The sequence below is a fragment of the Cnephaeus nilssonii genome (genome assembly GCF_951640355.1).
Source record: "Cnephaeus nilssonii genome assembly, chromosome: 4".
Classification (NCBI taxonomy): domain Eukaryota; kingdom Metazoa; phylum Chordata; class Mammalia; order Chiroptera; family Vespertilionidae; genus Cnephaeus; species Cnephaeus nilssonii.
The window spans coordinates 103,692,113-103,706,079 of NC_137075.1; the positions used below are offsets into that span (position 1 = coordinate 103,692,113).

Here is a 13,967-nt window from a genome sequence, read left to right on the forward strand (position 1 = left end):
GGCTGTGGGTCCGCCTGAGGCTGCCCCGCCTGTCCCTGCCCTGACGCTCCGTCCCCAGAGCGCTTGGGTGAGGTGTGTGCGAACGAGTGCCTGTCCCAGGCTCTCGGGCTGCCCAGGTCTGGCCTCTGTGCGGGGGGCTGAAGGTGTGATGGGATTGATCACAGAGGTGTCCCGGGGAGGGCGGTTCTAGCCGCCGGTGGCTTCCTCCCAGTGCGCTGAGACCCACCTCGCTAGCACTGCTCCCAGCGGTCCCTGCGGGACCTGGCAGACGGTCAGTCTTTCCAGTGGTGGTGGCTTGGTGGCCGCTGGACAGCGAGAACAGTGCTTGTGCCCCCTCCAGACCTCTGCTGCCCCTCACTCCCGTTCCCAGTCCTTCCCCATTCCTGGCTGGCCTCTTCGGGACTGTTCCAGTTTATACAGACCCCCCCGCAGAGGGAACTTGGAGCCAGGAGACCCCAGTTTTTGCTGGCGTTCTGCCACAAATAATTATGGGGAGCCCCTCTCTGGGCCCCAGTTTCCTATTAAAACGAGAAGGACGGAACCAAGGCCATTGGGTGACAGTGTGAAGGGACAAAGAAGAAAATGTACCAGAATGGTAACAGTGGCTATCTCTGGGTTGTGGGATTGCTTTCCTCTTTTCAACTTCCACATCAGGCAAGTGAAGGACGCACTACCATATACTAAAGACAAATGGCAGCGTCCCCACAGGGGGAAGAGCCCTCTGGGACCCCAGCCCTGTGAGGCTGGCTGGCGCAGGGCACAGCCTGCAGTGGGCAGACGCGCCAAGCCACTGCTGACACCTCCTCCTGAGAAAGGCCCTCCTTCTGCCTACCCATTAACATTTATGAGGCGCGGGGACACCGGCCCCCGGCTCCTCTGGGACAGAGGGACGGCCAGGTTTCGAGTTAGCCTCCATAGGAAAGGCATCCCCTGGGCCTCCTGAAGGGACGGAACCTGAGCTCGCAGGAGTTCCTAGACAAAGGATCCAGCACCTGCTCCGTGAGGCTCGATGGGATTTCTGGCCAGCACACGACAGCCACCTGGTCGGGGCTGGGCAGAGGCCCAAGCCCCGTGGCGCCCCTCCCCCCTCTGCCATCTCTCTGGCTGGCTCCTCTCCTTTATCAGGAAGGCCCCTCCATTTTGGACTGACTTACAGCCACACTGTGACATGGGGGGAGGCAGCCTTCCCAGGCCAATTACCTAGCACGTCTTCTCTCGTTTCCAGGTTCCTGCTGCCAAGCAAGCAAGTGACCATGCGGGAATGGAGCCTGTGATCTGGGCCTACAAATCAGAGTCACCTTGCCAAGGCCACACAGGAATTGATGGCAGAGCTGGGACCAGTGCCCAGGACGAATGTCACCCAGTCCAGGGCTGTGTCCACCCCAGCACACTGTGCCCAGCACCCCCCTCCCCCCCACCCCCCCCCAGCTCAGCAGCAGACAAACTCCAACTGCCTCCCTTGTTGAACACCAGTTTCCTTGCTTGTTTACGTCACCCAGGTGTTTTTAGTGCCCTCTCTGCCCGGTCCTTACTACTGAGTTACTGAGTGCAGGCTCGCAGTGGGCTAAAGTGGGAAGCAGCCTGTTCGCTCAGACCAGCAGAGTCAGCTGATGCATCACCCACTGCAACGCTGCAGGAGATCTCCCCCAACACCCCCCCCCCCTGCCCCGGGCCACCAGTGTCGGTGCAACCCCAGGGTGACCGATGGCTTCAGCTGTGTCTCCAGGGCCCGTGTCTGCATGACCTGTGGGCCTGGGAGGTCAGCATGTGCAGAGGCAGAGACTCAATCCAGAGGGACTAAAGCCCAAGGCCACAGCCAGAGCGCCTACCGGTGGCTAGAGGAAAGTCCTTTCCCTGGGACAAGGGCGGCAGGAGGCCGCTGTGCCACCCCAGGGCCAGCGAGCAGCACTCCCTCCCCGAACCTCCCCTTGTACAGAGGATCCTGAGGGAGGAACACATCCTAAACGCTGTGGGGAGCAGCTGGAACCCAGGTCTCCCAGCTTCTAGGCTGGGACATGGCCACCAGCCTGCGTGGTCCCCCTCAGGCTCTGTCAGGCCAGTGAGCTTCCTAGTAAAACAGTGTTTCTCCCTTTCCCAATAAGCTCATTTCAGGACACACAAGCCTTTCAAAGAATCTCAAACAGAACGAAGAGCAATAAAAACCTGCCACACCCTGACTGTGTGAAAAGCTCCTGCACATCATTTTTGGATTAATCTGCTCAACTATCCAGGGCAGGGCCTATCAGACCTATTTATAGATGGGGAAACTGAGGCTCGGAGAGGGCGAGTGACTCGCCCAAGGCCACCTGCGTCTGGGACAAGTGCCCGCATGTCCCGACGCCCAGTCTGCACGCTGCTGCTTCTGCCCGCCCCTCCTGCAAGGCCTGCGTGCAAACAGCGTCCAAGCCCTCTATGGGTCAATGGCAGGTACTCGGCCCGGAGGTCCAGAGTGCGTTACCCTCCCCCCACTCCCACCCCAACCCCAACAGCTGGGCGAAGGAGGGGCCCGGGGAGCAGGAAGGAGGGAGGCGCCGTCACCTACAGTTCACTCTGCAAAGCACGGTGCAGTCGCAGTGGCAGAGGCAGAAGCAGTGGAAGGTCCACTCCCTGCTGACCATACGGCCAGGCCCCTGGGCGCAGTCCGGGAGGCGCGCTCCTCGCATCCTGGCCACTTACCTCTCCTTCCTCAGCTGCCTGGCTCCGGCAGTGGGAAACCGATCCTCGGGCGCCCGTCAGATGGGCTTCACGCTTCAATCTTTAATGCGGCTTCCCAGCTAACCTATCAGAACCCTCCTGTCTACCCGATTCCAGGGAGCCCGGGGGAGGGTCTGCCAGAGAAAACCTCCTGCCACGGCTCTCCTCGGGTCCCCTGTGGGCGATGGGATGAGACAGGTGGGCGCGGAGCCAAAGGGAACAGGTGACCGGCCAAAGGAAGAACCCCGGGCCATCCAGGCGTCCCTGCTGGCTGTTCCTTGGCCTACCTTTCCTCACCATCGTACAGGCTGCTATCCTAACCTGCTCCAGTGAACCCTGTTTTTTGTTTTTTTTTTTTACCAGCCTGACCAGCTCCAAGGCCCACAGGAAATGGATCCCTCAACCTGCCATCACGCCTTACTGTCACCAGACCTGCAGGGAGCTCATCTGCGCTTCCCTAACTGGCAGACCCACAGGAGTAACTCGGGTCCAGGCTGGGCTTCTGTCCGCCTGGAGCACTCCCGGGCCCTCTCCCACCCCCCTGCTCTGTCCTAAGGATTGCACTCACTGCCCACATGGAGCTGCTGGTCACCCCCCTGAACCGTGAGCTCCTTGAGAGGGAAGCCCAGGCCTTACCCTGCTCTGGACCCCAGCCCCCTGCTCAGGGCCTGGCACAAAGTGCGCAGAGAATGTCTGTGGGACATGCCCAAACTCGGCACCGCCTCCAACTCTCCCTGTCCGAAACCACGTCGGCCCCTTCGCACAAAAGCAATGGCTGCTTCTCATCACTGAGGTTTCTCCTGCTCTCCGCCCCCCACTTGTCCCCAGAGGGGCCAGAAACAGCAGAAAATGCTGTTTCTCCCACACTGTCCTCAGGTCACCTTCGCTGCCCTGCCTAGATCCCAGACGCGTGCTCTCCTACTGGGGGTCTTCGACAGCCCCCACCTGGTCTCTCTGCCCCAGGCTCGTGCCTTTGAGCCCCTGCTTTCAAGTGAAACAGAAAGCTTAGCTCCTCCATGCTGTTCCCCAGCCAGGAAACCAGTGGTTCCTGCTGGTTCCCCTGGGAAATCCTGCTTTGGGACCTGAGGCCTCCTACACTCTGACTTGCCTGGCCTAGGTCCCCCCCCTCCCCAACCCCCGCACTGCCTCCAGCCCTGTGTCCCCACTAGCGACCTGCCGGGGCCAGACACCATCTCCCTTACAGTCTTCCCTCGTGGATACTGACTGCTCCCTCTTCACCTCCCTGGACTAAAATGCAAAAGTGCAAAACACGAATGAGTCTCTAAGGCACAACGCTGGATTTCAAAGGAATTTGGGGAGCCCCCACTCACTGCCTAGGAAGGCCATCTGAAGGCTGGCATCTCCTCTCCCGACTCAGGGCTCACACGGGCCCTGCCTATCCAAATCCTTCCCCAGACAATTAGCACATCGATTCTAGTGGGCTCTGCACCTCGGGCAGCGGGTCACTTTCCCTCTCTGGGACGTAATCCATGCCCCTCCACCCCCTGGGCCGTGCTGGAGAGGAAGCATCAGATGCTGGCAGCAGCAGCGCCCACCACCTACTGACTGCTCACCAGGCTCAGGCACTGTTCTGAGCCCGTGGACCTGAAGCCCCTTAGAGCTAAATGGAGTCCTGGCTCTGTCACTTACTCTCTGACCTTGGGCAGGTGACTGAACCTCTCTAACTCTGTTTCTTGTCTGAAAATTAACAAAAGCACCACTTGTCTTGGTGTGTGGATCAATGGCACACTGATCAGCCTAGAGTGGATACAGTCCAACTCCACAATACCTGCTAGGTAGTTCTGAGTGGTTAGCATTTCATAGTAAATGTTGTCAATGAAATTCTCATAACACACCGCACGAAGAGGCCAGCAGTGGCCATCATTACCCCACTGGGCCACGGATGCCCAGAGAGATGAAAAAGTTGCCTGCGTCAAATTAGTGAAAGATATAGCCAGAACCAGACCAGGGCCTGCAGCCTCAATCCCATGCTGTCACAATAGCTCCCTCTGTCTCTGTGGGGCCACCTCTACCGTGGGTTCTGTTGTGAAAACTCCCAAAGGAGAGGCCTCAGTGTCGTACCCAGTGGGCAGACATCCAACTTGAGACCTGCCCGCCAGCAATGGGCCACTTTGCTTCCAGGAGCGGCACAGGGACATGTCAGGAGGAAAGCGCTGGAGAAACTGAAAGTGAAGTTGTTACCAGACCTGGGACGGGGCTCAGCAGATCTGTGTTCATTCTCCATCAGTCCCACCAGAGAAGCTGTGCTGGATGGGATCACAGACTCTCCTGCCCTCCCAGGTGGGCAGTGCCCACCAGCAAGGCTCAGACCCCGGCGGAGCTGGACGCCCAGGAGGGGAGTGATGACATTTCAACGTCAGTGTGTGCAAAAGGGGTCAGGAGGAACAAGTGCCACTGAAACCAGGCGGCTGGCTGGGTTTGAACCCCGTTTCTCCGGGTCCGACGTTCCCAGCCAGTTTCTCCACCTCTAAGATGAGGGTCTTGGCTGATATGACCACAGGGCCTTTTCTCATACCATGAGCCTATGAGTTTGTTAATGAAATGTATTTGTTTCTTCAACAAGTACTCACTCCCAATTTTTACTCCAATGGAGGGAAGGTATTCCCAGAACAGATCTCCAAGAACATGCTGTTAATGAGGCTGGCCACGCCTGCTCTGCTAGCGGCCCGTGCACTCCCTGACGCTACTCCTGAACTGGAATGGCCCTTCCAACCCAGGGGTGCGCACCCCAACAGCTTGGTGGGCTCTGGGGGTATGTGGAGAAACAGGGAGAATGCTGACCACCCTTCTACAATGAATGGTAAATAATTCAAAACAGGGAAATATTCATAGAGTAGAAAATAAAATCTGCATGAGTTTTTACGACACAAGACTTTCAAGGGCTCAGGAGACTGGGGGTCACTTTAGGCCACACACACACACGCGCGCGCACACACACACACACCCCAGACATAAGAAAGGCAGGCTGCTGGGTATGTAACCTGACTGGGAATTGATCTAGCAACCTTTCAGTGCATGGGGCGCTGCTCCAACCAACTGAGCCATACTCACCAGGGCAAGACCTGTACCTTTTCTTAAGGAGCATGGGAGTTAGCCCTGAGGGTGTCACCGCTTCGTCCACCCAGTCATGACTCGCTGTGTAGAGGGGTGAGAGGCTAGGAAAGTGTCTCGGGACTGGGTGCTCCAGCAGCAGCCTGCTTTCTTAGTGCTGACAGCTTAGAAACCATGTTCCCATCTAGTTTGTCATCTCAGCCTCACAGCTTTGTAGGTGGCTATTAGGTTCATTTTAAAGATGAGGAAACTAGGGCTCGGGGTGGTGAAATGGCTTGCTCCAGGTTTCACAGCTGCTGTGTGCCATGGCCTGGAGCATGGGCCTGGCGCCCTGTCATCTGCCCCCGACTCTGTGTCATTTTGTCAGTCACCTGGGTTGCCCATAGCTGCTCACTGTGCCCAACCCAAGGCTCATTAGGCAGGCCTGGCGAGGCAGCATTCCGTGGGAACCATTTGCTATCTCGGCCTGACCGGGCGTGGTGCCCAGGCTCACCTATGGAAAACTAAAAGCCCCGAGGACATCTTCCGTTAGTGTCAGGGAGAGAATCGCGGGCTGTGGAAGGAGGTACTTCTCCAGGAGGGAAGTACAAACACACTTCCTTTAAAGGAAGGCAATGGCGGCAGCAGGGTGTTCAGAAGTTGGGAGTCCCCAGGAGGGATACAAAGTCCCACCAATGTGCAGAGGGAGACCCCAAGGGTCAGGCAGAGCCTCTTCTGGGACCCCCAAACCACCAAGATCTGCTTGTTCCACCAGAATCCCCCTTACCATCCGGTCCTCCCCACCTGCTCTCAACCCTGCAGGCTCAGGCCAAGCCCTGCTTTCCTCACCCCGTGGCCCAAAGCACAGGCTGCAGCATCGCCCCAGGAGCTGGTGTGGTTAACTTTTCAAATATTGAAGAAAAGAGTAACTTCTGGTAGCTACAGTCATTGACAGCTGACCAAGAACCTTCACAAGCATCATCTCCTGCCACCCTCACAACCACCCTGTGAGGCAGGTATGACTAACCCATTGCACAGATGGAGAAGTGGAGTTTCTGGAAGAAGTGACTTGTCCAAGGGCACACCCTGCCAAGCTGTACTTGAACTGAGGTCTGAGTTCATGTCTGATGTACACGCACCTCAGGGCCACAGCAACTGCAGGTCCGTGGACACCGGGCTGCCGGCTGGGCAGGCGCGCTCCGTCGTCAGGGGTGGTGCGAGTTGGGCCAAGGTGACGGGTGCGATTTCTGTGTGAGACAATTCTATGTGCCATGTCCCTCAATCACAGATAGCACCCCTCACCTTGCGCCCAGTTTCAGGCTTGAGAGTGCTGCTGCTTCAGGAAGGTCGCCGTGGTCTTCAGAGGACGGTGTGATGGCAGGAAGCGCCAGGCTTGCGAACACACAAAACAGATGCGGGAGCAAATGGCGAGCCCTCCACTCACCAAACACCTAGGATGCAACAGCCCTTCTTCAGGGCGCCTGCCCTTGAGGGCTCACAGTCTAGGAAGCAAACCATGAGTCCAATCCAGTGGGACACAGCGTTCAGAGTGAGGGCAGGTGGGCAGCAGAGGGCAGGGCGCCCAGAGCAGGGAGCATGACCCCGTCGGGCATGGCTCAGCACCAAGTGAGGTGTGTGTGTGTGTGTGTGTGTGTGGGGGGGGGAACTGCAGTGAGCAAGAGCCCGGCTGCGAAGGGGCCTGGTGGGAGTGATCCTGTTCTTTAGAGAGGTCACCCTGGAAGTGCCAGCAGGGAGGACAGACTGAAGAGGGGAGAGAGGCTGCCAGGCAGGGTCCTGCTCCAACCCTTTGGGGGGAGGCATGGGAGTGTGGGGCTGAGGTGTACAGCCCTGTGGATGTGGCAAGAGCTCCCAGGCTCGACAGAGCATTGGTTCGGAGAACCTGAGACCTGACTGGGTTCAATGCTGGAAGAAGAGGACACGCCAAGTGGTGCTAACTGTCATGATGGAGCACAGGTAAAGCCCCACGGGGTGCGGGGAGCGGGTCCTGCCACGTGGCTGCAAAGGCTTCACCGAGGAGCAGGTTCTGAGAGCAGGGGCGGGGCCTGAAGGTGTGGGGGGAGGTGAGAGGGACGGCGCAGGGGGCTTCCTGCTAAGTGGCCGTGCCCTGTGAGACCTGGCCAGGAAGGGAGCGAGGGCCTGCCTGACCCAAGGTGAATCTGAGCAGAGGCTGCGCCAGACCCAGGCGCCTGGCACTCAGGAGCGGCCAGCAGAGGGCAGTCAGGAGCAAGGCCGGGAAGGGGCAGCTCCTTGGGCTTCCAGGAGCCCGAGCTGGGCCTCCTTCCTGTACCTGAGGGGAGTAAGACAGCCCAGAATGTCTTCATCTTTAGGAGAAAAACGTTCATAAAAGGTTTATGAGAAGCAGAATTCAGCCCGACTCTGACCTCTGAGGGGAACAGGGTGAGGAAGCGGCTGCCTGGGCAGGAGTCCTGCCTGGGCCTCCCCTGGCTCGCACTGACGCTGACCTGGACGGGGGTTAGCACAGGGACCCAGGAAAAGGTGGGAAACACTCACCACCCAGTCTCAGGACAGTCACATCCTGAAATACAGCCACGATGTTATCACAAGCAAGCCAACTAAGGGAGGCTGTACTGTTAAACCCCGAGGCTGATGAAAACAAGCGCTTCACCGTGTTTTAATCCACCCCACGTGCATTCCACTAAGCTACCAGGTGCTCCCCCTTTTCCTTTCTCTCAGAGCCGAGCCCAGAGCCTGAGCGGTAAGAGTGGAACCACTCCAGCTGCGTCAGGGAGAGGCCCCTCGGAACTCCTCAACATGACCAGTTTGAAATTCACTGCATTCAACCCCAAACTCGAAACGAAGGTGCCGTTGACTGTTCTGCTTCTGCTCCAGTCCTGCCCAGCCCCCCAACACCTGCCTCGGCACCGGAGGCTCCCACATCTAACCGCGGGCCCAGCTAAGGCCTCTGAAGGAAATCCACACGGCGCACTGAGCCTGCGCACCAGAGGCTTGAACTCCTCATTTCCAGGCACAGGCTGCCTGGTCAGCGCGTCTTCAGAGCTCCCGCCATCAACCTGCGCTCTGCGTACACCATGACCTCACTGGAGATAAACATCACCACGTCGTTTTACAGACGGGAAACTGAGGCTTGGAGAGGGTCCTGTGCAAGGTTAGACAGCCCATCTGCAACAGCCGGGTGGCTCCCGACTTCGACCCTGTGAATGAAGTCTATGCTACTGTCCCACGGGCCAGTCCTGCCTCAGAAGTCCGGGTGCTGGGACACGTACCCCAGCGCCCCTCCCCGCTCAGCCTACTGGATGGATGTGTCCCTGGGCCCAGGCCCCGGTGGTCTGAGCGGACGGCCTACTATACGCCGTGGGGGGCTCTCGGGCTTTCTCTCCCCTCTCCCTGATATGCTCAGGCTCAGTCACAGCATGAAGCGTGGCCAGCTCCCCTTGTCACTCCCGCCACCTCCTGGGAGTATCTGTGATTGTGATGATTAGGGGGTGTTGGACCTTCTGACCTGGGAAGAGTTTCTTGGGGTAATCTTAGTGGGAGCTGAGACAGAAAACCTGTTTTGGTCTGGGGTCGCCCCCTCTGTCCTGAGCTGACAGTAAGGCAGGGGAGGCCGTGGGAGCGTGAGCTGAAGGATATCCTGGCTCCTGAGGCGAGAACTCTGCGGAAACTTAGCCGCAAGGGCAGGTGGCTCCACCCACGGGGAGGATCTGCCTGGATTTCATTAGTGAGAACTCAGGCCTCCTGAATACTGGCTTCCTGTCCTCAGTTCTCCTCCTACAGCCTCACAGCAGCCCAGGTCCGGGGAAAAGGCTTTCGTAGGAAGGAGTGGGTGTCAAACCTGAGCCTCCTGGGCTGGAGGGAGAAACCAGAGGTGCAGGCCCCAGCTCTGCCCAACTTGCTGTGTGACCCTGTACAGGTACTGCCCTCAGCGGGCTTAGCTTTGTCATCTGCAAAATGTAGGTGCTGTTTCCTGACGCCCGAGGCTCCTTCCCCGCCCCCACTCCTCAGCCTCACCTGGGCCTCAACTATCGTCTCCCCCGCAGCAGGGGCTTTGAGGATGAAGGTTTTCTTAGAAATTTTCTCCCAGCAGGTGGCTGGATCCCATCAGTTTGGCCCTGCTCTCCTGGACAATGGAGCCGGCCTATAACCAGGCGAGAAGTTTTCGGATCACTAAAGCAGTGTCGCGGATGACTACTGGACCTGGGAACAAAGTACTGGATCTGGGAAAAAGCACAGGCAGGGTGGGGCAGCCGAAGGAAACAGCTGGACACAACAGCGATGAGGTGCCCACACAGGTATTGTGTCAGGTAATCCTCCAACCCTCAGTGCCCGATCCTATCTGCTTTACACACGAAGGGACTTGCTCAGAGTCACACTGCTTATCAGTGGAAGAGCAGATGTGCTCTGAGTGTGGAGTGGAGCAACAGAGGCACGATGCTCGCGCCCCTCCCCCACACCTAGCCCCACGCGTCTGGCCCATCTGGCTGTTCCGGTTACATCCTTTACAATAAACCAGTGACCTAGTGAGTAAAAGGTCTTCCTGAGCTCTGTATAAAGCTCTAGTAAATAAACTGAACCCCCGGGGGGCGTGGTGTGGGAACCTCTGATTTACAGCACGGTGGTCAGAAGCACAGGTGACTGACAGCCTGGGTCCCTGCTGGCGTCCGAAGTAGGCGGGGCAGTCTGAGAGACGGAGCCCTTCACCTTGGGGAACCCACCCTCTGGTATCAGAAGGGAGGCACAGAGGGCAGCGGGGCAGGGGAGGTGGGAGGCGTCCTCGGCACCACGACACCCAGGCTCCGAGGTGCGTGCTTCCGCCTCACCATGTTGCTTCTTTGGATGTGGACGGGGAGGAACGGTGTCCTCGCCCCAGCCCCTCTGCCAGGCACGGCACGCCAAGGGCTCTGTAAACCAGTAGTGGTCGGCAAACTCATTAGTCAACAGAGCCAAATATCAACAGCACAACGATTGAAATTTCTTTGGAGAGCCGAAAACTGACTTCTGCGCATGGGCCACGAAGTTTCAATCGCACTGAACGTGCGCGCCCGCACGTGGTATTTTGTGGAAGAGCCACACTCAAGGGGCCAAAGAGCCGCATGTGGCTCGCGAGCCGCAGTTTGCCGACCACGGCTATAAACATTGCAAGTTTAATCTTCACAACCCCCTGAGGAAGTAGGTTAATGATCCCTGGCCACAGGTGGCAGGGCAGGGGCTGACTATAAGCTCTCGCTGCCACCAAACAAATGCTCTCTTCACTACTACACACTGCCCCCACCGGAGGGAGGGCCAGCGAGCGGGCAGCCAGCGCAAAGGCTGAACTGCCGAGAGCAGGAAGGCTGGATCCGTGTGGCACAGCCGCACCATGGAGTCCCACCCCGCAGCCACAGGATCCGACCACGGAGACACAGCGTGGAGGGGAAGAAATTGCGTGGCGTGCACACACGATGAAGTTCAAAAGCCAGCAAAACTGCTGTTGTTAAAGATTCCTGGTTGTCCTGGCGCACACGTGTAAAACCTCAGCTGCCCATCTCAGACCTGAGCACGCACCGTCCACCGGCTATCCCAGGCGAAGGAGCAGCACAGCCCTCAGTGGGCGCGGGGCCCCCTCCACAGCAGCTCGCCGCGCGCAGAAGCAGACCTGCCACGGCCGATGGACCCAGACGGGCACCTGCTACTCAGGATGCAAGTGTGAGACCAGGCCACTCACACTGTGACCCACTCCCCCCAACAAAGACATCCCTTCACCCCGGCAGAGGAGGTCTGGGTTCTGAATCTGAGCTCCTGCCTGACACCAGTAAGTTATTCCTCATAACGGATCACAGGTTTCTTATGTGAAAACGGTAACAGGTGGATTAACTGATTTCCTTGTGATTCTATGGTGAACTTAATAAAGTAACTAGATTTTTATTTAATGCAAGCAGTTGCTTTGAAAGAGTTAGTTGTCTGACTCAATTGAAACCTTTTTCTTGTGTTTTGACCCTCAAGGTATCCAGATGTATAGTTAAAACAGAGCTGAACTCACATCCTGGGGCAGGTGAGGTAGTTCAGATCAGAACCTTAAACTCAGCTCCTTTTACAAGGCTCAAGGCTCTTGGGTGGCAACGTTTAATGTGCATTTGTTCATTTTGTGCCTACAATGTTTCAGGCCCTGCTCTGAACATTCCACACGTCATGGATGAGCAGCTGCCCCAGCACGCACCCCAAGTTCGCAGCAGAAAATCCACACTTTGGAGCCACTTCAAGGCGGGAAAGACCTCTGTAAGTACCTCTTCTGTGTAAGACTTATGGGAAGCATACTCAAAACATGTTCATTTACAAAAAAACAAAACAAAACAAAACAAAACAAGAAACACACAACAAACTTCCCTAGGGCTTAAACTGGGTCGCACAGCTGCAGTGAATCAGGACAATAGATGTCTGCTCGCTCCCCCAGGTTCTAAATACCACGACTCTCCGCTTCCCACCCCAGTTCTGGCAGCAGCAGCAGCAGCGACAGAAATTATACCCACAATACTAACACGGGGGGTCGATATGTGTCAGGCAGTCTGCTAAACACTTTACATTCTAGTCAGTTAAATGTAAAAATAACCCCGTAGCACCCCCCCTTTACAGATAAGGAAGTGAAGCACAGAAGAATGAAGTCATTGTCCCAGGGACCCTCGGCAGAACCAGTGCTCACGCCCAGCCGTGGGTCCCGGGCTCCAGCAAGGTAAGGTCTCTAGCCAAGTGCAGGACCATGCCTGTGGCCACTGAGTCACCCACGCCCGGGGAAGCCTCCATCCTCCCTCTAAGTTAACGCTGCAAATTTCCAATACAAGCCACATGTATTTTTTTGCTCATCGCTTTAACTGCCTACTTAGGAACTTTTGCTAGCAACCCCCACCCACCCACTGTCTGCAGAAATATCAAGTGCATCCAAGTCTTCAGGTTGTGGGGCCTTTCACTATGAGCCCCCCACTTTCTGGGTTCCTTTCCACCCCCTCTCCACCTGCACCCCGGGCCTTGGGAACGCTGCAGTGTCTGCTTAGCACACCCCGAGCTTTCATGCCCGGGTGCCCTGTGTGTGCTGCTCCCTCTGCCCAGGCGCGCCCCCACCTCTGCCTTGTGACCCTCTCATCCTTCAAATGCCGCCACCTGTCCAAGCCTCCCTGGCAGCCCAGACGGGCAGTTAGTTGTTTCCCTTCCTGTGCTCACACCTTACCGAGGACTTACCCCAGGACAGCGTAATTGGCAGCTTATGATTCATCTATTCACTTCTTATATATTCTGCCTACCAGGTTCTTACCCTTGGTCAATGTTTACTAAAAGTTTGTTAGGCATAAATAATCGAATTAAAGAATGAATGGCTGCTCCCTCCCTCCCACCTCTGCCGAGTTTGGATCTGGAACCTGGAAGCAGGTGACCAGCGTGACACAGGCCTGGACATATACTCCTAGGAACACATCAGCGCAGGTTTGTATCTCACCAATGGCAAGAGATGTCAACACCATACGTCTCCCTTTAAACCTACAGGCAGGCAGCAGTTCCTGCGAGCCAGCTCAGCGCAGGTGGGAAGGAGGGCGCCCGAGAGCCAGAGCTGTGGGCGGCTCTGGGAACAGGAGAGGAGCTCGGCGCAGCTGGGGCAGAGCCCCGCTTACCTCCTTCCTGGGAATTCATGATGTTGAGGGCAAACAGCATGGCGTTGGAGAATGTGGTCGCCTCCTCCTTACTGGCGAAGTTCAAGCCATAGACCTGGCGGGCGTCTCGCCACTGGTGGAAGGTTGGTGTCGCCTGATTGTACTTCAGCCCTTTCACGATTGAATAATTGATCACAACCTGGAGGAAAAAGAGCGAGAAATACGCGTAAATAAATAAAAGGTAAGTGAGCTGGAGGGAGCGGCTATGGGGCAAGGATAGTGTGTCCCCAGGGGCTACCAGAGGACAGGAAGGTGGGGGGCGGGGTGGGGGTCACAAGCAGGGGAGAGCATGGCCAGGCAGCTTTCCCACAGGATCTCTGGTCACGTCATTTAACTGTAATGCTGTGTAGTCACAACATCCAGAGGACAGCCCTGAGCTGGGAGTCGGGTTCCTTGGGTCCTTCCAGCTGTGTCGCCCCAAGTGGTCACTGCACCTCTCCGGGGCTCAGCTTCTGCAATTATAAAAGGGGGATGGTAATCCTGGCTGTACTGCCCTCATGGGATTACTGCAAAGGTCCCACTGTGATGCATAGCTCATCTAGACTTATA

At 57.1% G+C, this 13,967-nt stretch overlaps 1 protein-coding gene across 3 annotated transcripts in view; it reads right to left on the reverse strand.

Moving 5' to 3' along the window:
* The window catches only part of EVL (Enah/Vasp-like), a 109,444-nt gene that overhangs the window by 20,585 nt on the left and 74,892 nt on the right, over nt 1-13,967 (reverse strand). For all 3 annotated transcript variants that reach the window (XM_079769029.1, XM_079769030.1, XM_079769028.1), the window contains exon 3: nt 13,380-13,557. In XM_079769029.1, the coding sequence (XP_079625155.1) occupies nt 13,380-13,557 (178 nt within the window). The remainder of the gene's footprint in view (nt 1-13,379; nt 13,558-13,967) is intronic.